The following is a 24,800-nucleotide window of genomic DNA, read 5'->3' as shown; positions in this document are numbered from 1 at the left end:
TTCAAACTTGTATGGTAATAGAAAAGTCAAACTGAATGATGAAGAGAACATTGCTGTCTAGCTTGGAGGTGGTATGTTGAATTCTATACTTAACCCACTATTGTCTATCTCACCTTGTGTTTCCATTCTGTTATTCATCTGGACCATCATCACCATCATTCTAGTTATGCATATGTATCCTAGTTCCATGTTTTTAATTGATAACTTACTGAGAGTACGTCATATATATTGTGTGTGTCTAGCACCTGGCCATGGCACCTGCCACCCTGTTTGGTTTGCCCTTGAATTCCCAGTCGACCTTAGAGATAGAACTGAGACTCTGGCAGACTGCTCTACTCTGCCTGCTGCTGATGGCTTCAAACGACATTCAGTATTAATATATGCCATGCCCCAGTGCTGAACATGGGTGGGAAAGTGATCACTGTGGTATGGCGATGCTGACTGCATGGCCTGAATTCAGATGCTAAACATTTGAGAGGTCATGTCAGGAAGTTGCAAAACTCAGGATTGAGAGTTATATTTTTGTTTAATCTTCTTAACCTGCTGTTCTTGAGCTTCAAAATAGGCCAGTGTTCACACTCAAAATGCGGCTGCTGTCTTCAGATGACACCCCATTGAAGAGCCCAGCAAAGGGTTTAACCACCCTTGATGTCAATGCAAGCTCCTAATGGTGGCTTTCGATATCCACAGCCCACCGTGACTTCAGTAGCTACCCAATGAGTCCTCAGGCCACCATGACTGTCCTCCAGTCCAGTAAAGCACAGTTGTTCCTGATCCAGTTCTAAAGCAGTGACCATGGGATTCCCTTGCCTGCTCCCTCCATCCTTCACATTTTTCCCCTGTTTTAATTCTGGGTAACATTGACCTCATCAACAAATCTTTTCTAGTCTTTTTCATTCAGGCCATTTACCCTAATGACTCTTATAACTAAATACTTGGCATTCTCAGCACATGTCAATGAAAATTAGACTATCATTTTATAAAGTAAATTATGAAACTTAATTTTCGGAGCAAACCATTGGAATATTTACAACAAATAATATTTCCCACTTTACAGATAAAAAATTTTGTCAAAGATCAAATAAGGGGAGAACTGACTCAGCCTCAGGCCTTCTGAATGTAGGCTATGCTTTTTATCTTGTATATATGGAGTGTGTATACATACGTACTTAAAATGTTACAATGTGTGTAAATCTCTGTAAAACCTATGGTTACAGTTTTGATTCACTCATTACCCTTCTTATTGATGAGGTCTCATAAATAATTGCCTGAACTTCTTCAAAGACTTCCCAAAGTACCTAGTATAGTTTTTTTTTTAGTGGGGGGGGGTATCTGTAAACAGACACACAAAGAAAGAAATACAAGAATTGCCATTTTGCACTACTGGAAATTTAAATGGTGTTTTCTGTTTGTTTGTTTTCCCCACCAGAACAGGATTTGGCTACTTGCTATTTTTATCCTTCTGGATTCCTGTAAGAGTTAGAATGCAAACCATCCAATGGCTTTGAAGCAGTTGAGAAAGAAGTGCCGTGGGGCCGGGGGCGTAGCCAGTGGTCAAGCATTTGCCTGGCATGCACTTGTTCTTATGTTCAATCCCAGTATTATGGGGGAACCTAGCATCTTACTCTTATAATGCCCCTTCCTTTCTTATTTTCTGCCCATTTATGACATGCCTGGCCAGCCCATGGGATGAAGATGGGGAATAAAAGGTGTGCATGGCTCTACTCTCACTGTTCCCACCGCATTTTGCCTGTGTCCCCCCGTGGCACAGTGGTCTCGCTAAAGCCAGCCTCAGCCTTGCATTCCTGACCCCCAGCACCAGCATCATCAGCCCAGGGAGAGGAGCCTGGTACTCATGCTTCCCACACAGACAAGCCTCAGATGCGCTCCTCTGCAGTGTGAGTATCCAGAGAATAACAACAGCCAATAGGAACACACCAACATCAAAGGCTGGAGAGATGGCTCAGCAGCTAAGAGCACTGACTGCTCTTCCAGAGTTCCCAGGTCCAATTCCTAGCACTCACAATTGTCTGCAGCTCCAGTTCCAGGAGATTTAACACCTTCACAAGACATACACGCAGGCAAAACAACAATGCACATAAAATAATGTAAAAAAAAAAACCCTGAAGTTTATGAATATGCTTTGGGAAATCTCCTGGGAAATTAACTTTTTATTCTGAAAGCATGTATGCTACAGGATAGTACCAAGCTTTGAATTTGCCTTTCCTATAATTTCTCTTCAGAGCAATAATATATTTGACATGGAAACATTCCTCTCTGCAGAAGTATTCTAACTGTTACATGGTAAGGAGCATTGGAGTGAGAATGATGTCACTCTGAACTCTTAGCTTAAAAACATGGCTCTGGGGAAATAGGCACTTATCTACAGCTTCTGAAGCCATCGTGCAAAGGGCTGAAGGGAAACTTTACAGATGATGGACAAGCTGGCCACTTCTGACCTGCTGGTTAGCGAGGAACAGAATGGGAGCTGGGCCCTGCATGCCCAGATACTGGTACAACAGGAGGCGTGCAGTGCCACCTACAGACACAGTCATGCAATATTCTGGAAACAATGTTGCCTCTTATCAAGCTCCAGGGACTGAAGTGCCGATTCTGGGGACAGCCAGGTGGGCAGAGTTCTCCGGTCAGTCATTTGCTTTGAGACTGGAGCGAGGACATCCAGGTAGAAGTGCTCGGAAGGCAGAAGCAAAGACTTTGGTGAAGGTGTTCTTCATCTGCTCTCCATGTTGCACAACCCTGACCTAGTAGGATGTACAGAACAAGGGAGTGCAGCCCGAGGGAAGAGCTCAGAAACTCTCCATGAGATGGCCAGGTCATCAGAAGCTGTCGCTTTCCTCCTCCCACCTGGGGTGAAGCCCCTATAGCTAAAGTTGCCTGTCTTTGTGAGGGAACAAAGAATGTACACACAGCAGCTCATCCATTTCCCTTGAAGAGGTTAAAGGCTTTCCTTCCCTGAAGGGCATCTCTGCTGGGCTCAGACAGGTCTTCACAGGGTTGCTCCCTTCGGGGTATTATGTATACATCCCAAAGGTTTTAAATCAACCTTCCCTACAGCGTTGCCCTGCAAAATCTCTGTGCAGCTTAGCAGTCTTTTTGTTTTGTTTTTATTTGTCTAGAGCTCAAAATTGGGTCTACACCAGAAAGAATAGCTTTAAGTCATGGACTGCTACATAAGAAATTAAATGGAAAAAAGCCACTGGCTAAATGGTTCTTAGCGAGAAGCAGTGTATCTAACCATATGTGATTCCCCACTTAAGGAAAACCAGCCCACTGAAACAACTTGTTGAGCCTAGCATCTCAAAGTCATGTAACCTTGGAAGGTTCCCTCCAGAGCACACACACGAATAGCCCATTAGATTCCAAAGAAATAGAATTTTATAGCACAGCTCTAGTAGGCAACGACTTAGTCATTTGATAAGAAGAAATAAGTTCACGGGTTCTCTAATTTGCCTTAAGTACTTGTGTTTCACACAAAAATGATGCCGGCTGGGTTACAAGAATTTTCTCGAATTTTCCCTGAAGTAGCTTCGCTACTAAATGTCCCCTAAACTCCAGTGGTGCTGAGCAACTCCCAGGGGAACTCTAATATTAGGCAAACCTGAAGAAGGAGCCCAGCAGCCTCCAGAGAAATGGAAAGGCTCTGGCACATTGAGGACCTGATAAGAGTTCCTTGATTATTTGTCCCCTGGGGGACATGATGACACATTTCATATATTTCATGTAAAATCAAAAAGGGCACTGGACCCTCCAAGTCCCAGGTGAAGAATCCCTGTTCTCTAATGCATTAAAAACAATTTAAACCTAGTTAATAATGACCAGTGCCGCGATGCTCTCGAAATCCAAGGGGGTGACTTGCCTGTGGAGTATGCATAACGGTCACACTTAGGTCAGTGGCTGCAGCCAGTTCCCAGGGCAACTGCATCCAGATACCAGGCTTTCCTGGTCCTGCACTGGCTTTGGCTTCCCCACCAAGTTCTATTTGTCGCCATGTGTGCGACCGCTCTGCAGTAAATCCTAGATTTTTCTCTGAAATTGATGTTTTCAATGATCTTACTTGAATCCCTCTTGAAGCCTCGGCCAACAGTGAGGGATTCTAGAGAGAGAGAGAGACTGTGTTCACGGGAGGGAGAACATGATCTCAAGTATTGGACAGGAGTTCCCCCCAAATCCATGTCTCACGAGCTAAGAACTAAGCCCAGTCCTATAGCCTCTAGCTAGCTGTGCGTTAGTTCATGAATCATGAAATAATACAATTTTCCCACCTGTCCTGTCTCACAGTGCTGCTCAATGGACCAGTACGACAACATACATGAAGCACTTTGGAACCTGCATGCATTAGTATTCAGGCATCTGTACTGGCTTGACTTGCCCTGTCCTCAGCTGTAGCCACTAAGAGCACCTCCTGTGCACATTCACTACGTTCCCCTTTAAAAGGGCCCTGCTCACTGCCCATCTCTCTCTTCTCTCTTTTCTTCTGCTACACCGGAAAAGGCAACAGAGGTGAGAATGATCAAAGTTCCTGTCTGAAGATGTCACAATGAAACACGCTAATCTGTGCTAATAAATATAAGAAACAAAACTTCTACTTGACTATGAGTGCCGGTTATCTTTTATGTGGCAGATTCCACATTGAATTGTCCAATAATCACACACACACACACACACACACACACACACACACACACACACACTTACTTTGAAAAAGCAAAACTCCAGCAATGAGATGCAAAAACATTCAAATCCAGACTACACTTAGAAGCGGAAATTTGAGACTGCGACTTGATTAGCCAACTATTCATTCATTTGGCTACATTATTTAAAAATGTTTGACTATTCATCGCATTTATAGTAGTCAAAAATACACAGCAATGAGACAGATATGATTTGGCTAGAAGTACCTGCATGTCACACAGAAACAAGTCGGAAAGCAACTGGACAAGAAAGCGAGCTAATGCGTAAACTCATAATGCATGAATGCATAAATTCAGTGAAGTGGGGAATGAAAGAAATGCAGGAGATGAAGGAACAGTCAGACGGCAACCTGAGTGCCTGGCACTCATGCTCCCGGGGCACGACCAGCGGAGTTAAAGCCTAAAGCCCTGCTTACCCACTGCTGTCTGAGGACCTGAAGGAAGGCCAAGGACACTAACCCAAGTTGTTTAGACAGATGTCACAGGGCCCATCCATGGTGAGTTCCAGCCTGAATACCAAGGATAGCCTTTAAGACTCCAAGCAGGGTGTGAATGAATCAGAATTGCTATTTGAATGGACGACGACGACGGAAATAGATCCCGAGTGACCGACCACAATTTGGGGCTAGGCAGGACAGACTGACTGTCGATGAACGTGGAGCGGGACAAAGAGGACTGTACATTTGAGACATACTTACAAGGTAGAACGGAAGGAGTTTGGTGGGAGAAACAGAGACCACCAGACTACCACCCGCCTTTCCGCAAATGCTAAGATAGTTGGACTGAAGGCATAAACCTCCACAGGCCCAGGCAAGCTCTCTGACCCCTCACCTTTGCCTATGGCTACACTAACAGCTCCAACCCACCTCCATCTGCCATTGAGTTTCTTAGCCACCCCCCCTCCCAGAGGCCACTAGTAGGGACTTAAAGTATTTTTCTGTCATGTCTTCTCTGTAAATTTACTGTTCTTTCTTGTAGACATTCTCTAAGTGGCCACATGCTCAAATAAACTATTTATTTATTTGTTTGTTTGTTTTTGATCAGCCAATCAAATGGCACCGTCACACCCCTGCTTGCCTCTCAGCATACCCTCCATTGAGCTCACTGCAAGGTATAATTGTATCCTGCCTTGCTTTCCTCTTTCTTCTGTCTCCCCTTTGTTAATACATAGCAAGCAAGTGCTTCAATTCAGACCATTTTATTTTGTTTTATTGTCTGGGTTTTTAACTACCATGCATCCAATGGTTGTTCATAAATAAGTCAATCTTAAGCAGTAAACGTTAGCCAAGTAAATGAACATTACTGACTCAACTATTCAAGCCACCCCCATGCTTGATTTCCTTAGGAACCCTGTATGTCCTTCTTCATATATATGGAAATGAATGCTAATTAATGTCTACGTGTTTTCCTTTTTTTAATTTGCCTTTTGTTTCCGGACTATGTTTTAACCGAGAAATGATGAAGGCTGAGTAAAAATTTATCTCCCCATCACACCGTAATTCCTAAGCGTCTAGCTTGAACCGGAAGGTAAGAAGTAAATACATGCTAGGTTCTTCTGGGATAACTGGCGACTCACCAGAGCCCTGGGCACCGTCCTCTACCCCGGGCTGTACATGTGGGTGCACTACTTTCAGTTGTCCAGGTGGCACAATGGATGGATTGAGGTTCATTCTAACCACGTCCTTCCCGGTGTATTTGTTGGCTATCCAAATTGCCTTCGTTTTCGATGTTGAATAGAAGATACGGTCACCATAAAGGGCCATTGTAAAGAAACTGTGCCTAAAAACATTCAGAAAGGGGAGGGGACATTAATGGCAGAACACACATTCATTAGATTTTGAAGGCTGAATCCCCCCATCTGGAAACTTTTTGTTTGTTTGTTTGCATTTTAATCACCTTTCTTTTCTTACTTTGGTTTAGATAAACACATCTTAGGTTTAAAATTTGGTTTACGTCATCATTCTTAGAACTAAGAGAATACAATCTCTAGCTTCAACTCCCTCTCCTGTCGCACACAAGTGTGATGAAAATGGAGAAGAAACCAGGAGTAAGGAGGGAAGAGAGAGCTGGCCTTGACAGCTCCACACCAGGGGAAGTTTTGCTTCTTCCCTGCACTGGCTCCAGAGCCAGTTTCACGAGAAACAATGCTTCCCAAATAAATGGCAAAATGACGGAGAAGGACACGTATGAGCGACTGTGGGAGCAGACCATATGCTACACACGCTGCTAATTATTATCGGCATATATTTACTTGATCTTCACAATAACACCAACAAACAGGTACTATTACCTATCCAGTGAAAGAAAACTGACTACCGGAGACATTAAGTAACTTGCCCAGAGTCACTCAGTAGTGACCTGTTAGTGACTCTGGTCCAAACTAGTACCCCTCTGTAGCTGACAAGAGGAAAATTAACTCATCACACCAGCTTCCAATGGCAACTGTTTGGCTGCCTCTCAAAAGCAAAACCTACTGTGTTTGATGTTTGATAACATGGATGGAACCACCATCATAATCACAGGAACGAATGTAAGCCTGTCTTCCTTCTCCGCTGTCCTGAGCCCAAAAGAGCCGCTTGTCAACTCCGTCCAGGGTCAGCGCGGCAATCCTCTCCGGTGTCTCCAGCAGGGTTTTCACATCCACCCCACTGAGAGCTGCTCTGTGAAGGCTGCCGGGCACCTCTGAAGACCAAAATATCAACCTGGGGATGCACACAGCATGCACAGCCATAAGTGAAGGAACAGTCTCTAAAGTGGGGGCTCCCGCCGCTGGTGCCTGCCCAGGGAGAGGTTGATCATTTTGAATGAGAGTTCAAGAATGTGTGTGCATTTCCTATTGTGATTTCAAGTGTGAAAGAAAACTAAGCTCTTACAAAACACCAAACAGGGAGGGTGTCTACAGAGTCCCAACCCAGCCACTTTTTTGGAGAAAATGGCATCTCTGTATTGTCCAGAAGTCTGTTTGCCTTTCCGGTATTATGATTTGGGAATCTTGTTGAGGTTTGAAGTTCATTTCAGTTCACTTCAATTTCCTTAAAAACAATGACAACAACAACAGATTCTCACCTCTCTATCGGATCCACTGCTACACTGGCTGGCTGTTTTAAGAAACTCAGAAGAACATGGGAACTGTTGCTTTCCATATCTGTCACGGTGATGGTTCCTTCCCGCTGATCTGCCCAGAGAATCTCCTCATCTATCCAGTTTATGGCCATGCCAGAAACACTCTTCTCTACACGGCACACTGTCTGTAAAACCAAAATACAAAATTATTAATATTTATAACTCACAACAAATTGCTCTATGGTTGCACATGTGAAGTCTGTCATTTTAGTGTATGCCGTTGAATGTGTTCCCCACATCTCTTACATGATAAAATAACCACCGAGTTTTTGTTTTGATTCAGCAACGGTACCCCTCTCCTTGTGAGTAGGCCATTTGTATTACAGCTTTGGGATCATGAATTATCCTATATACTACTGAAATTAGCCGATCAGCTGCAATATATTAATAACTTCACAGATTCTTTTTTTATGCTTACAGGCAGTTTATTCGATTGTACTTGGTAGTGGGATCCTAACCTAAATTCAGCTTTAGGTCTTTCCAAGCTCTGGGTAAGCAGAGCTTACCATTGGCTTTGAGCAGAGTCATGGAGTGGATTCCCTACCCACTTCAGAAACAGGATCTCCTGTAGCTCAGTCTGGAACCCTTTCCGTACTGGAGGATGACCTTGAACTCCAGACCCTCCTGCCTCTGTTTCTTGAGTGCTGGGATTACAGGTCTGCCCCCCTGACCTAGTTTATGCTCATCTGGGCCTCACACCCCGGGTTTTCTGTGAGGCCAGGCAGCTGAGCTGCAGCCACAGTCTCTAGAAGCAGCTTTGCTATGGGATCCCATTTTCTTCTGCCTCACCCTTCTCCCATTCATCTTGTAGATCTCAGTGGCACCAGAGAAGCAGGGGTCCTCTTTGGGCTCTCCCTTACTTCTTGAAAGAACCAAACAAAAGAGTCTGCATCTGTGAGTCCAGCCTGGGCCAGTCAAACTAGTTCTCCCGGGGCTTGGAAGGCTGAAAGAAGCCTTGGCTTTTCAGCCCACAGGTTCTGATGTGTCATAACCCTACCCTTGCAGTAGGTGCAGTGATGTAGGACATGGCCGAGTGTGAGGCTCGGTAGAGGCAGCACAGTCTCAAAGCCGTGCTGGATCTCAGAACTGGCCAGCCAAGCCCTTCACCAACTGCTGCGAGCTCACATTAGTTCCTCCATTTCAATTGTTTTTGCATTCAGCACGTGTTCCTTTTTTCATATTGTTTTAAACACAGGAGCCGGGATAACGGTGAGTTCTTAGGCATCAGGTCAATCCTTCCTAAGGATTTGACATAAATCCACAACTGCTTATGTTTTTTCCCCAGTTTGATGACTGGGAGCCTCCAAATTCTCAGATTTCCACGCTGTTCTAGCAGATGGCCAGAGAATACGAACAGCCAAACTTGTTAAAGTGAGACTAGCCAGTATTAGAGATGTCCTAAAATAGATTTGCCCCTAATTGAAGCTTAGGAATAATTGAAAGGACAGAGGTTTGTTTTGAAAGAAAAAAGGAAAACTCCCAACAATGAGCCCTTTGTGTTGGGAATAAATGCTGGAGGTTCCGCATTTATTGTAATCACCTGCTCTCAGTAATCCATCCCCAGTGCGCATTCCTCCAGGGACTCACTGCCGGGTTCTACCAGTTGAAGAAAAAGATTAAGGGTCTTTTGTATGTACTTGAAATACAACACTTTTTTATCTGTCCTTGGCTTCATTTTTTACCCCAGAGGACAAATACTTTGAGAATATAAAGGCATTTTTTTTCTTCCTAAATGTCAGGCAATTTTTTTTTCCCTACACAAGAAAAAATGCATGCAGATAAAACAGATGATCTTGACCTGAGCACTATTGAGGCGTGAAGTTAGACAGGGCTTCACTGTGTGGCCGTCCCACAGAGTGAGGACGTTGAGTGACAGCCATGCCCCGGGCCCACCAGATGCCTGCAGCATCTTTATCCTCCTGGCTTACTCATGTGTGACAACCAAAAAGACTCTGGTCAGATATTCATAGAGGGACTGTCTGAGGTACAAAATCAATATGCAAATAACATCTTCACAATGACAGACTGAACAAAATCAGATGTGTTCAAAGTTACATTTATTTCCTCGTGTTCTTCTTTAGAGGCTTCCAAACATCAATTTGTCAGTTTAATCAATAGTTTAGAACCACAGGGGCAGATTAAATGCCTCTATTTAACACACACATTTGAACCATAATGCGTTTTCATTTATCTTCCCATCCAAGTTCTGAGTACTGTTTTTTTGTTTTTGTTTTTTTGTTTTTTGCTTTTTCGAGACAGGGTTTCTCTGTGGTTTTGGAGCCTGTCCTCTGAGTACTGTTTAGCTCATGAGATCAGGTGTACTCAGAGTGGTATAGCCTTAGATAAATTATCTAAACATTAAACATGCAGTCTGTCACATTTGCCAGCTTTTGTGTAAACTCCTGACATACTGTTCGTGATCATGGGACTTTACCTCTTGTCTTGACCCATTAAAAAAAACTCTTTGCAAAAGTTGTTTCTCTAAGTCCACCCAATAGAGTCTTTCCTCCTTGTAATGAAAATCCATGATCGCCGGGATGCCAGCATCCACCACCAATTGCTGGTGATTTGTTCCTTCTGGGTCAATCCGGGAGATACTGCTTCCATGTGAGAAAATTAGGAGGGGTGCAGGACCTAAGGGGAGAAAGAAGTCAACTTGCAGATTCTCAGTGATATTTGATCTGATCCATATAAAATACTTCCCATGACAATTCATCTATGTAGTTAATCCTACATATATTATTTATGTTGTATTATGTTATGTATATTGTGTTATATGTCATATATTAATTACATATACTATGTATGCAGTTAATTCTGCATATAACTTAAATTTGTAGTCTTGTATTTTAAATAAAAACTACTCTATACAGAATAAGGGGTCCTTGTAGATTTCTATAAGCCATCTTCTTTATAAGGGGATTATAAGAAATGTGCATTGCCAAATTATGAAAAAAAATGAATTATTTAAAGAGAAATATATGTTCAACTAATGTACACTTATTATGCACAAAAAAGAAACAAGGTAAGGCTTTCTATCATAGAAAGAAAGTGTGTGAATATTGAATTTAGTCATATAAGCTGGGAATAAAATTATTGTATTGTTACTTTGTGTTGCTGTCACCAACATGCCTGATAGGTTTGCTTTGGGTCACAGTTTCAGAGCACTCGGAACAATTGTGGTGGGGAGGAAAGGCTAGGGCATCTCAGTTCACGGCAGCAAGAGTGTGTGGAGGAGGATGTTCATATCATAGTGACCAGAAGACGGAGACCATGACAGGAACAAGGGACTGACTTAAGCCTGGCTACCTACTGCAGCCGGCCAGGCCATGCCTTCTAAAGGTTCCTCAGCCTCCCCCCCCCCCCAAAATACTACAGACCTTGAAGACCAACCGCTCGAAGCATGAACTTACAGGGAACATTTCAGACTCACACCGTAACAATTCTAAACACTGTTGTGGAAATAGATGTTCTTTCTTCCGTCAAGTAATGAATGAGTTAGAATATGGTGGAGAGCAGAGGGAACTCCTAAGAGGAAGCAGAGATGTTGGAACGCTAGCTTCCAACTGTCAGGAAATATCGCGAGGGTGAGGAAGAATTAGAGTATTCTGGAGAAATGAGGGAGGAGTCCTGAGGTGATTGGCTTCTTGTTGCCAGAGACTCTGTGAAGAGAAACAGCAAGCAGGCAGGCATAGGGGTGGGTATCCAGACAGGGCCAATAGAGGAAAGAGGAGGACCCGGGGCCCTTGTGGGAACCTAGCCTGTTTGGATCCTCACCTTCCTAGACCTGGATGGAGGAGGGAGGACCTTGGACTTCCCACAGGGCAGAGAACCCTGACTGCTCTTTGGACTGGAGGGGGGGGAGGGGTAGCTGTGGGGTAAAGGGAGGGAAATGGGAGGAGGTGAAAATTTGTAACAATAATAATAATAATAATAAAGAAAAAAACCACCCAAGACAATGTCTGTTAAATGAAGCTCCAGCCTTGGGCTTCTCCTGTCCCAAGTGTCTAAAGCTGTTCTATGCCCTTTCTCAGGGTCTTCTGTCTTTCCCTGTCATTCAATTCTTTGTTCATTCCCCTAGACAAATGTTGATATCCCTGTTACAGACAGGCTACAGTAGCCATAAAATACAGATGGAAATTCTCTAATCTAAAATTCTAACATTCCAAATGCCCCTAAAATTGCAAACTCTGATGGTCATCAGCATGACATCATAAGTGGAAAACTTGATACCTGATCACACAGGAAGACGAAGAATTTTGTATAATGTCACCTTCAGGCTTCATGTGTAAGTGATGTCCGCCTGGAGATTTGGATGCTGCTCCCAACAGATCTCAGTATGTATGTGCAAATATTCCAAAAATCCAAAAGAATCTAAAACATTTCTGCCCCCCAAGTCACCTTTGAATGTAAGACCAACCCAAATGCTACATCTACTCTCAAAAGTTAGTCTCTATTTATCCGGGATTAATTTCAGTGGGACCCTTGCGTTTCTATTTACACGATCTTTGCGGTAGACCTCCCTGGTCCCAGCAGTACCTTGCTCTGGGCCTTAACCACTGTGCCTGGAGTCCTTCCCTATTTAGATCAAGGCCACCTGGCACTTTGACTTGCCAGCTCTCAGCATCTGTGTGGGAACCCAGTGCCTTCTTTGGAAACCACAGCGTGAATTACTGGATGGGTTTGTCTTTTATGTTATGAAATGAATCAAATGGCGGTCTCATTTCCTGGACTGAGGCTGGTTCCTAGTCTTTCTTGACCATTTCTAAATGCTATCACCCTGCATTTAGAAAATGATGGAACTCTTGAGGCAAGGGGACAATAAGAGGACAATTCCAACATTCTTGCGACCTTTATTGCTGTCCTTGTTCTATTCCGTTAAGCCTTCATACTGTAACGGAATTTATTAAGTGACTTCATTTTCCTAAGGATTGAGCATGATGGGTTAGCAGGCTCTAACTCAACTAGAAAGCGTTATCTTCATTTCAGTGGATACAACACAAGAGAGATGCAGGAGGAACAAGGGAGTATCAGGTCAGGAGAATCTGAATTGATGTCTCTATAGATGTCTAAGAGAAGGAACTCAAAGCCGTTTCTGATATCTTTATGTCAATACTAGCCCTCGGCACAGAGAGGAATGGTCCATGCTTGGTTACCACTGAAGCCATAAAATCCCCAAGACACCATCAAAGACATGGAAAGGGCACTGACTGAAAGACAAGCGGCTTTGTGTAATGATGAGTTTTGTTGTCATCTTGTTTGGGTTAAAATATACATCGGAGGTAAGTGAAGCATACTCCTGGCTGAGTTCTGCAAGCCCAGTTCTTGAGCCAGTGAGGTCATCCTCCTCTAGCTGATCCAATGCGTTAGACTCTCGGTGGACAACTCATTATTAGGGGGCAGTGACCGTAGAAAGGGGGACAGTAGGGCTGCGCCGTTGTGTTATGAAGCCCTGGCCTCTTCCTCTGCTGCCATTTCTGCTTCCTGCCAGCTGCGAGGAGGAGAGCAGCTCCTGTCGTATGTTCCCGCTATCATGGCGCTCTGCCTCACAGTGGATCCTAAAACACACCGCGAACAAGCACAGATGGGAAACTCTGAGCCTCTGACCCAAATAAATCTTTCTCCTGAGCAGGCACTCTGGACATAGCTGCACAAAAGCCTCACTCACACACCCATCTTCTCACGCTTGCTGGCAAAGCTCTCAGAACATCTCACGGAATTTCTCCTGCCTACGGGGTTCTTAGAGAAAGGAGAATAAAACCACACATGAGAAAACACTTGGTTAATGATTCCAGTCTACACGTCAGGAACTTTCTGTCGTACATTTGCACAGCCCATGCTTTACTACGTAGATTTGTGCCACTGTTTTAATGGGAAACCAAGAACTAGAATGTTGGCACATCTCGTCTCACAGAGGAAAGGCAGCCTGAGCTTAGAGCTGCGAACTTGTGGACCACAATGGGACACAGGCCTGCAGATCTATTGCCAACGGTCTTCCCAGGGACACATAGCATGCCTTTTCTAGAAATAACAATTTATCAAACACGTCAGACTAATTGTTAATGCATTGATCTGTTGATGCGATCAGTAAAAGGTTGCATTTATTTGTGTTGCTCCATAAATAGTTTACAGGTTGGAAGGGGGGCATTCTCACCATTTAAATATCCCTCGTCCCAGATTATGGTCTGATTCTTTGCACATAACAGGCATTCAAAACAGTCTTTGAGCTAATTGATGGATTAATGAGGAAATAGGGGCTGGAGAAACAGCTCAGTGGTAAACAGCACTGACTGCTCTCCCGGAGGAGACCGAGTGTTCATTTCCCGGCCACCCAGACTTGAATCATCACACAGAAATCATATGAATTATAGCACTGTTTGGTCGATGTCTCAGTTGTATTTTTTAGCTAGCTCTTACATCTTGAATGAACTCATTTCTATTAATCTGTGTCTCGCTATGTGGTTGTGGCTTACTGGTAAGGTCTTTCTCCTCCGGCAGCTACAGGGCTTCTCCTTGACTCTGCCTACTCTATTTCTATATCTCTGTTCAGATTTTCCTCCTGGCTTTACTCTGCTAAGCCACTGGCCGAAACAGCTTTATTCATCAATCAATACAAGCAACATATACACAGAAGGACATCCCGTGTCACTGGGTTTAATCCCAAGTACCTACATGGCAGTTCACGACTGTCTGTAACTTCAGTCCTGGGGATCCAGTGCCCTCTTCTGGCCTCTGTGGACATCATATACATGTGTTGCACAGATATACATGCACACAACACTTACACATAAAATAAAATAATTTTTTAAAAATCAAGAAATAATTGTGTTTTATTTATTTTCTGGAATTTTCCCAGGAGACAAAGAGACTAAATTCGTACAAGTATGGATCAACATAGGCCAGTTATTTTAATGACTTGATTACCAGCACCAGAATTAGGGGCTTATAACTGCTTGCAATGCCAGCTCCAGAGGACTCTGTCTCTGGCCTGTGCGTACCTGCACTCACCTGTGCAGGTATCTCTCTCTCTCTCTCTCTCTCTCTCTCTCTCTCTCTCTCTCTCTCTCTCTCACACACACACACACACACACACACAATTTTAAAGCTTAAAGAAAAAGTCTTAATGAAGCCAGGCAGTGGTGGCACACACCTTTGATCCCAGCACTCAGGAGGCAGAGGCAGGAGGATCTCTGTGAGTTTGAGGCCAGCCTGGTCTACAGAGCTAGTTCCAGGATAGCTAGGGCTGTTACACAGAGAAACCCCGTCTCAAAAACCAAACCAAATCAAACAAAAATCTTAATACGATGTAAAGCAATGCTGCTCAGCTGTTTATTCCCGCTTCCTTAATCCTGTCCTACAAACCCACCCTCCTACCACCACCCAGTGGGAGTCCTCATTTTATTCAGGTGAATGGGGACTGACTGCATAATTTTCCTTTTTTGACCTGGCATTGATCATCTTTTCCTGGGTAACAGACCACCCTTGCTTCTTTTCTGTTAAGTGTCTAAATCTTTTGCCTATTCTTAAATTGTTATTATTGAAGTTTTTTAAAAAATACATTTTGATCTCATTTGCCAAGCTGCAGCTGAAGGACAAGGGGATAAGTAAGAATGAGTTATTACAAAGCAGACTGCCCACAAACCCGATAAAGCACTCAGGAAACAAATGGCTACAAAAGAGACTCTAAGAGTGCGCCCTCTACTGGAGGGGTGGAGAAACCCATTCTTACAGGCCTGGGACTGAGGCACCAGAAACCAGACGCTATCAGAAGGCCACTGGACTTCCAGTGCCTAGTGTGAGAAATTGCTCAGGACTTCAAAACAGATCTGCACTTCTGGAGTGCAGCTATTGATGGTTTACAAGAGGCAAGTGAGGTCTGTCTTTTGGCCTTTTTGAAGATACCAACCTGTGCGCTATGCATGCAAACTTGTAACAATTATGCTAAAAGATTTCCAGCTAGCAACGCAGAGCACGTGCTTTAAGACTCCATTAGTGGGGGCTGGAGAGATAGCTCAGAGGTTAAGAGCACTGACTGTTCTTCCTAGAGGTTCTTAGTTCAATTCCCAGCAACCACATGGTGGCTCACAACCACCTGTAATGAGATCTGGTGCCCTCTTCTGGCCCACAGGCATACATGCAGACAGAACACTGTATACATAATAAATAAATAAATATTTTTAAAAAAGACTCCTCTAGTAAGGGGAATATTCCATTCTCAAAATAATAATAATTCCATTCTCAAAATGATAATAATAATTCCATTCTCAAAATAATAATTTTCCCTCTTCTTCCTGTTTTCAGTATTTTTTGTTTTCAGTGGTTCTGAATGCTACATATTTTCTCCCTGGAGTCACAGGTACCTAAGTATATGACTGTGATTGAAAAAATAGATGACAGAAATCATGTATTGGAAGTTTTTCCATTTTTGTTTGTGTGTGAATTTTTAATATAAACACAAGATGTGAAACATTAATGCAAGCACAATGTTTCCGTGAACACATTTCAACAGTCCGACTTTAGAACAATTATAAATAAACATGTTAAAATTTTCTGGACATTTGGATTTCTAAAAAGGACGTATATTTCTTCTCGATGGCAGCTACATGGTGTTTGTAGAGGTTTTATCATACAGTAGATTGCATCCATTCCTTATGCTGTTCTATCTGAGTTGTCCCACATGCATACACAGTGTTAGTGTTGGCTGTCTTTGTTGCTGTTCCTGTATGTTTACTACCAGAATACACTGAGCTATGTAAAAATACTTTTGCGATGCCTTCTGAGATAGGCAGTTGCAGGCATTTTCTTCAGCAGGACTTCGTTTCCATTGTTTTGTCAGCACCTTCTGCGGAGCGGAATCTTAAATTCTGATACAGTACAAGTCACCAATTTTTCTTCGATAAATTCTGTCCTTAGTATCATTTCCCAGAAGTCTTTGCTTAACCCTGGGACCAAGGTGTCTCCTTCTAAAGGTCTTGTAGCTTTGCATCTTGAATTCAGATCTCTAATGCATTTTGAGTCTACTTTTGTGTAGACCGCACACTTAGGATCCAGGTTCAACATGTTGTTTACAGATACCCAAGCAGGGGGACATCTAGATGTCTAAATGGCACTGCACAATTTAGTAAAAAGATTCATTTTCCGTAAACTTGCTTTTGTGCCTTGGTGAAAGATCAAATGACTCTGTGAACCCATATCTGGGTTTTACTGTCTGTTCCATTAAGTCACGTGCCTGTCTCTTGGCCAGTTCCACAATCAAGATAACTAGGAAAAAACTCTTCCAAAAATGCAGTTTTGAGAAACAGTGGATTCTATTGTAATGTTCTGTGCCATAAGGAAAATTTCATTTTAAGTGAATAGTTTAAAAAAAAAAAAAACCTCTCTGCTTTTCAATATAAATTATGCTCAACTTAATTTAAAGACCATGATAACTATACTCAAATGGATTCATCAACATAAAGAATTAGAAAAGTTTTTCCAGGCCTAGAAAGGTAACGCAGTGGGTAAAGTGCTTGCCGGCAAGCAGGAAGACCCAAGTTCAAGTCCCCAGACCCCACACAGTCAGATGCAGCAGTACACTTTTGGATTTCCTGTCCTCCTATAGGGAAATGAGAAATGGCAATAAGGCTAGGTAGCCTGGCATATATGGCCATGAACTTCAAAGAGACCGTGTCTGAAACAAGGTGGAAAGTGAGATCCAACATCCTAGCATATCCTTTGACATGAGTTCCATGTCACATGTGTGCCCACACACACACACATGCATATAATTCCCTCACATACATGTATACAAAGACAGTTTCCGGATGCTTTAGCCACACATTTTACCCTCTGAGCCATCATCTCCCAAGCCCCAAGAAACTTTCTAAAAATGACTTATTTATTTATGTATTTTATGTATTTGAGTCTCTATTTGCAAGTATGCCTGCATGACAGAAGAGGGCATCAGATCTTATTATAGATGGTTGTGAGCTGATATGTGATTGTTGGGAATTGAAGCCAGGTCCTCTGGAGAAACAGCCAGTGTTCATAACCACTGGGCCATCTCTCCAACCCCCAAGAAACTCTTCTTAATCCAATTAGAATTAAGAATACTTTTTGGCAAGGAGAACCAATAAAATCATTACATGGGTGGACTTTTAACAGTATGTTTTATCAATGTAGGTTATGACTTTGCAGGACATGAACCTAGGGTCCAGAACTGTATTAGAGGACCCTCATGAGCTGCTCTGTGTGGACTTCAGCCTCTGCCTGCAGTAGGAGAGGTCAGCTGCGTGACCTTTGAAGGTCTTGTGACCTTGACATTCATCACTTCGATTTCTAGCTGCCTGCAATGTCTGCCCTGTAAAAACCAGTGGCTTCCGTGCTTGAGGTAGTTTTGGAAAGAAGCTCAAGCTTGGGCTAAATTCCTGGATAAATATCGTCACTCTCAACCGCTACACTGCATGAAATATGTCCTTCCATTTGCTTCTTTGGTCTTCAAATAGTGAAATGAATGTGATTTCATTAAGACCTCTGTTAACAGCACTAGGAGGCTGAGGCTCTATGGAGCCAGTTCCAGGACAGCCAGGGCTACACAGAGAAACTCTAATCTTGTGGATAAAGGAGAAATAGAGAGAGAGAGAGAGAGAGAGAGAGAGAGAGAGAGAGAGAGAGAGAGAGAGAGAGAGAGAGAGAGAGAGGAGGGAAGGAAGGACAAGAACAAAACAAAAATAATCTCTGTTAGAGAAAAGATTTTAAAATAACCTAAAATAAACAACTTCCACCAGTAGCATTTAATGTTCACTATCCCAACGAAGATCTAGAAATTAATCAATTTCTTAAAATCTTTTAAAATTTTTGATATAAAATTTGACGTGGATTTTCTTTATAACTAATACAATTGCTTTTCTTTTTTGTTACTTTTAAATAATGTTCCTCAAATTGCAAGGCTAAACATATAAATACTTGCCAATATCTAGATACTTGTCACGAGTGTCCTTAGACCAAAAGATTTGTCTGGTTTTTGTTTGTTTGTTTGTTTGTTTTTTGAGACAGTCTTACTATGTAGACCAAACTGGTCTTGAACTCACAGAGATACACCTGCCTCTGCCTCTGGAGCACTGAGATTAAAGGCGTATGCAACCATGCGTGACCCAGACCAAAATATTTCCAAAACAGAAGAAGAAAAATATTCCAAGATGTCAAGCCTATTCCTCAACTCCAATTTCATTGTTCTCTGTCCCAGTTTGGCTACTGAGTTCTGGGCCGCGACTGTACACAAAGCTCTGAAAACATACAGAAAAATAGTTTAAGTAAGCATTTTACTTGAAATGTTGACAGCTAATATGATCACAGTAAGAATAGGGATTTATAAAAACACTTTGCTGTTAAGGATGTTAAAAATGACAACATCCTAGATTCGCTCTTCCCAGGGAACTGACTGCGGCTTCTCCTGTGTGTCTTATTAGAATAACACAGCACGAAGATGCTTCTGATATGTGGAGGAGATGAAACACACTACATCTCAACTGATGTACCACATGGAACATCAGTGTAGCTGCCGCAGCGCTCTTCTGATTTTCTGTATCCTAGCAACCGTCTACCCGCAGGAAGAGCTACCTTCGGAATGAACGCACCAACCCACAGAGCCTGCGCAGAGAAGGGAGACAGACGGCTGTTGAGAGTCTAGGAATCGGTGCTTTCCCATGAAAGGCCTGCTCTTGTCTACCATTGAGGCTTTGCAAGTAAATCATTGGTTATTATAAATCTCTGCCGCAGGAGCAAGCTGGGTCCGAAATTCCCGCATATTCACACAATTCCAGGACACGAAGCATCCTAGGAAATATTTGGGAAACCCAAACCCTGACTGGCATGAGCATGCTTTGGCCTGCTTGCTTAGGAGAATCAGAAAGTCAAGGTCAGAAGTGAAAATAGACCTGCAAATCCAAAGTCCAAGCTGGGAAGGGTCAAAACGGGATGAGAATAGAAGGGTCTGGTCTGTGTGGGGCTACGAGAAAGCAATTGCTCCCCTGTTCCACTGGTCCCCCAGACAGATTTTTCTCCACCCACCGGTCTCACTCACTAGTTCCTGCAGACACTTATGAAATAACCATTCTAAGGCTTAATATTGATTACATACTCCTTGGCATATTAGCTCAAACTTCTTATTAACTAACTCTTGCATCTTGAATTAACCCATTTCTATTATCTTATACTTTACCATGAGGCTCGGGGTTTGCTACCTCTTACTTCCTTCTTGGGTGGCTACCTGACATCTGCCTGATTCCACCTTCTTTCCTCCTCTATCTCTGCATAGATTTCCCACCTTGCTATATTCTGCCCTGCCCTAGACCAAAGCTTCTTTAATAACCAATGGTAATAAAATGTTCACAGCATACAGAGGGGAATCCCACATCATTCCCTAACCTTCACTCCTGAGAGGAAGCTCTGAAAGACAACAACACTAAGGAGCAAACCTACTAAAGGAAACAGGTTTGCGTGCACCATCCCATAATTGCCCTGGGAAGCTAGTAGCACGGACATATAAGAGAATGCATTTTTCAGAGAGCCCGAGGCTTGTCAGGAAATGGAAAGTTCCCTTTTGTTTCCTTATTTTAAAAAATCCTTCTTCCACACCTGGCAAAAATGGCTCTTGTCTTCATCGGCCTCCCTAGGAGTAATCTCTTTATCCCAATGCGGCGAGTGGGACTACTGGAGAAGACAGGGACTTGGCAGTGTGAAAAGCTACCTCAGTTCCGGATATCATCTGCCAAAGAAATCTGCGTTCTTAGTGCACCTAAGCGCAAGTAATGCTTCTGTCACGTGAGTAGTACGCACGTTCAGGATGGCAGTGTGAGTCTGTGGGCCGGGGCTGGCGGGGGTGGGTGTGGGGGGTGTGGAGAACGGACCACAAAGATGGCTCATCCCAAGGAACGTCACCAAGGTTATTACCATAAGTGCTGTTCCTGTTGTTTTCGCTCCCGTTTCTAGTAACAGAAAATGCAGCATTAAACAAGCCTACCATCGCATTCTCTAGCTTTAGAATTGTTCAGGGTGGAAGCAGTAACTAAAGCTAAAGCAAGCCCTAGGCTTCTTCACAGACTGGGAAGTTTCTTGTAATCCTTTGAGCTCCCTGAAAGGAAGCACAGTGTGGGTGCCTCTGAGACAGAGCCAGCACTGATCGCGGCCACGTTAACACAGTGCTGACAACAATCCCAGGAAGAGGGAACATCCAGTTTTTCTTTTACCGTGAAGAAAACGAGACACACCTTTCACACGTGGCAGGCCTGACGTCTAAGCAGGGTGGCTTGTCTGTCTCCAGTGTATAAAGACAGACAGAGCATGCGCAAACAGCCTGCTGCAGATTCTCTGATTAGACGCCAGAAGAAACGTTTCTGCAGCTGGCTGGGAACAGACAAAATCTGGACCTGAAAACTGCTCTGCTTTGCACCTGACTGGGAAATCAACCAAACTTCAGCCCTCTCTGAAATCGGTGACGTCACTGTCTACCACTCACAGCAGACTGCCCAGTGAACTGCCTTTAAGTCAGTTCTCTGAACTTCTTCCGTGACCGCCATTTACCAAGAACAAATAACACAGGTTTAGATGCCAGGCCGGAACAATTGCCTGTCCAGCTGACATTTGTCCTCCCAGGCAAAGAGATTTAAAAGTTCAGAAACCACTTGCTCCCTGTTGTTTTTTGCTGCTGTCTTCATCCGCTTTTGCTTAAATAAAAGCCAAGAAAACATTTGATTTCTATCCTGGCGAACGGAAAGCAAACCCAGTTCCGTAGTACTATCTATTGGCTTCACTGACTGGCATTCACGTGAGCAGCAGCCTCAAGACATTTTACCTGGATCGTGCTAGATCACAAAGCCTTCTTCTTGCTAGGTCAGGCTGCCCATGTAGGTGAACAGTCTCAATGCCAAAGGCAAGAAGTGCAAGTAGAATTTAAGTGGGGGGAAAAATAGACGATGTCACCATTATCTATTTCCAGAGGGGAAAGAAACACTATCCCTCTGGGATGTACGGGTGACGGGGTATGACCTAGTTAGTTTTCAGCTAACCTAGGATTCAGGGTGAAGCAGAGAGTTTAAAACAGTGGCCTGCAAGCAATGGGGGACAAAGAAGCAGAGGACCACACTCTATGGCGTCAGTGCCAAGCCCCTGCAGTGTTCAAAATAGGCCAGAGCATGGAATGGCCTGACCACTCTGGTCATGGCATGGAACCCAAGAGGACATTCACTGGGTCAGCCGTTGGGGGAGGGGTATTTCACCAGTTACCCCGTACCATCCCTACAATGAATGATCCCGAGAGACAGACATCCCATCTTGTAAGATGACCCAACTATTAAAAAGGTGATGCAAACCTGATATCGAGTTTGTGTGCTTCTAAAATCTATTTCTCCTTGTGTGCAACAGTCTCCCTGAGTCATTGTTTCTGTCCGGGAATCCTGTCAATTTGGTGCAAAGTATCTCAGCAAAGCACTCTTGAGCCACCGGCAGGAGTGGGCAGGAGAACAAGGCATAGGAGTCACACACTATTCCAGAAGATCCAGAGCCACGCCGAGAACTGCTTCTTCAATTTCTTCCTCGCTTTAAGTGCCTCCCATGGGCTCATCTCTTCTAGCTACTAGCTGCATGAGCACCTCCTGCCATTACCCCTGCCCCTAAGTGTGCAGGTAGAGGCACCTGACTCTGGTCATTTTCCCGCTACCCCAGTGACATTCCAGTCCATGCAACACAACTGTGGCCAAGAGTTGTCTCTTCTGTCTCCGGTAGTTAAGAGGAGCAATTCTTTCATTAAGCAAAAACTTCCTGAGAATATGCACAGTGGAAGCGGCCCAGGTCCCGGGGCTGCAGAGGTCATTAGCAACCATTCCCGCCTTCAGAACCCCAGAGACCCGCACTGCAATGGCAGGGAATGCTTCCTGGTGACCTTCTGGGTCTGTGAGCAGGGACACCTGATTTCCTTCTGTGTGATTTCTCTGAGTGATACAGGTTTTGGAGATCAGCAAAGCAGCAGCAGCTGAACTCTGGCAATTTGGGCCAGTTCTGGTCTCCTTCATTCCCATAATTCTCTGTTATCTATCTTCCAGAGGTCTCTTTTCTGAAAACATAACATGTTTTCTTCGCTCCGCTCTTTGTTTTTAAAAGCCAGAGCCTGTCTTAAGAGGGCAAGACGATAATAATAAATAAGTCAAACGTGGTGGTGCACACCTGTAATCCCAGACTTGGGAAGCATAGTGAGTTCCCAGCCAGTCTGAGCCACACAGAGAGACACTGGCTCCAAAACACAAATGAAAAAAAAGAGATGACAGGGAAGAATTTCCAGGACAATGTGGACACTGGGATAAATGAAATAGCTCCCTCCCTATACAGCAGGCACTCACCTTCGAAGTAAAGAATAAATAGCGAGAAAATGTTTTCAGCTGGACTGTTAGGTGCTGTAATGTGCAATCAGAAAACTCCCTGTGTCCTCTCCGAGAAAAGGCTGGCTCCTTTCCTCCCTGTCATGTCTCAGCACTTTGCAGAGTCACAGTGCACCTGTTACTAAGAACCTGGGAACTGTGACAGAGCTTCAGAGGCCAGGAGGGTGGAGGACGAGAGCCTGAACTCCTGAACTTGAGACTGTATTTTTTTTTAAACAAAACAAAACTTTAATTGGCGTATGGCATTTTCTGCCACAAAGTTATCCGAAAGAAGGCTTTTCAAACCAACAAGACCAACTGCCACCATATGTTTCCCTGATTTCTAATGCAGAGCTGATCAGCTAGGCGTTGCTATCTCCCTAGAATAAGGACTGCGGTTTACATCATAAGAAATATCCAGCTGGTTTTGAACTGAGGCATACTCAGTCATGCGCAGAGCAGTGGAGAATCACATTTTATAATTGGCAGCATCAAACTGAACCAGGAGGCACGCGCACACACACTTCAGAATACACAACTAAAGCAAGCGTACACACCCAAAGACAGCCGAGGGGGGAAAAGCACAGACGTACAAGGTAGACTAAACAGAAGCCTCAGGCGCCGTCCCCGAGGGGGTGGGCTCCAGTTCTTGGTTTACTTACCTGCACAAGTGAAAGTTTCGCTTCTCTCGGGAGGACCTGGCTGACAGTTCCCGTGCTGTTGAGCTGTGACGCTGGCGACGCTAATCTTTAAAACTACGGGCAGGAAGGCGAGCGACAGCAGCATGCTCTCCGTGGTTCTAAGGTCAACAGGCAGTGACTTAAGTTGCTAGAACTTAGAGCAGGCAGAGTTCGCGCTTCTGACCCCCAGAACTTCCAGCCAGGTCGGCCTTCGGCCCCAGGGCATCTTTCATTTGGCTAAACAGTGCTGCCTTCCAGGTCCTTCTCCACCTCTTAAGAGTCGCTGGGTGCAGCCTGAAATGCTCCAGGAGAGAGTTCCTTATCTCCCTTTTTTTTTAAATCTTGGACAGCAATAAGAAATACCTGACACCCTTAGGACAAATTTTGCAGAGCCTGAGAGCTCTATTTCTCACAGTGACAGGCACAGTCAGGCAAAGGCTCAGAGAGAAAGAAAAGAATTGGTGAAAAGTTCCAAGCCCCACCGGGACGAGGGATGAGTCTAAAGAAATGTGCAGATAGGATTCCTCCCGGGATGCGCTTCTCTTTTTGGAACCCGGAGAAACTCCCCTCCCGCTTTTAAATCACTTCTGGCCCCACCCCTCTCCTTTAGTGTCTCTCCAGCCAGCGGAGGAGCCTCTTCACAAACACCAATGCGGGCAATTCTGCCAAGCAGGAAGGTAGGGCAGGGTGCCAGAGAGGAGATATTCTGCTCACTAAAAATATTCAGGGCCGGGCAGGGCAGGGAAAAGAGCAATTAGGGGGTGCGAGCCGCTAATGGTCCGAGGGACCTGCTGAGTGCCGTTTATGTCTGAGTATCTTGACGGATGGAGACAAACTTAAGCAACGCATTTTAAGCCAAAGGTGAATAGCCCCGCTGACATTTCAGATTTATCATA

At 44.0% G+C, this 24,800-nt stretch overlaps 1 protein-coding gene across 1 annotated transcript in view; it reads right to left on the bottom strand.

Annotated features, from left to right (window-relative positions):
• The window catches only part of Egf (epidermal growth factor), a 79,386-nt gene extending 54,941 nt beyond the window's left edge, over positions 1-24,445 (bottom strand). Inside the window, exons 1-5 of the mRNA XM_075981353.1 lie at positions 23,887-24,445; positions 10,270-10,469; positions 7,779-7,960; positions 7,187-7,414; positions 6,289-6,491 (exon numbers count right to left, since the gene is read on the bottom strand). Coding sequence (XP_075837468.1) covers positions 6,289-6,491; positions 7,187-7,414; positions 7,779-7,960; positions 10,270-10,469; positions 23,887-24,010 — 937 coding nt within the window. The 5' untranslated portion in view covers positions 24,011-24,445. The remainder of the gene's footprint in view (positions 1-6,288; positions 6,492-7,186; positions 7,415-7,778; positions 7,961-10,269; positions 10,470-23,886) is intronic.
• Positions 24,446-24,800: the final 355 nt, after the last annotated feature.

This window comes from Microtus pennsylvanicus, chromosome 7 (genome assembly GCF_037038515.1).
Source record: "Microtus pennsylvanicus isolate mMicPen1 chromosome 7, mMicPen1.hap1, whole genome shotgun sequence".
In the NCBI taxonomy this organism is placed as follows: domain Eukaryota; kingdom Metazoa; phylum Chordata; class Mammalia; order Rodentia; family Cricetidae; genus Microtus; species Microtus pennsylvanicus.
Note: the sequence above shows the minus strand (reverse complement) of the source record. Positions and strands in the feature narration are given on the sequence as shown.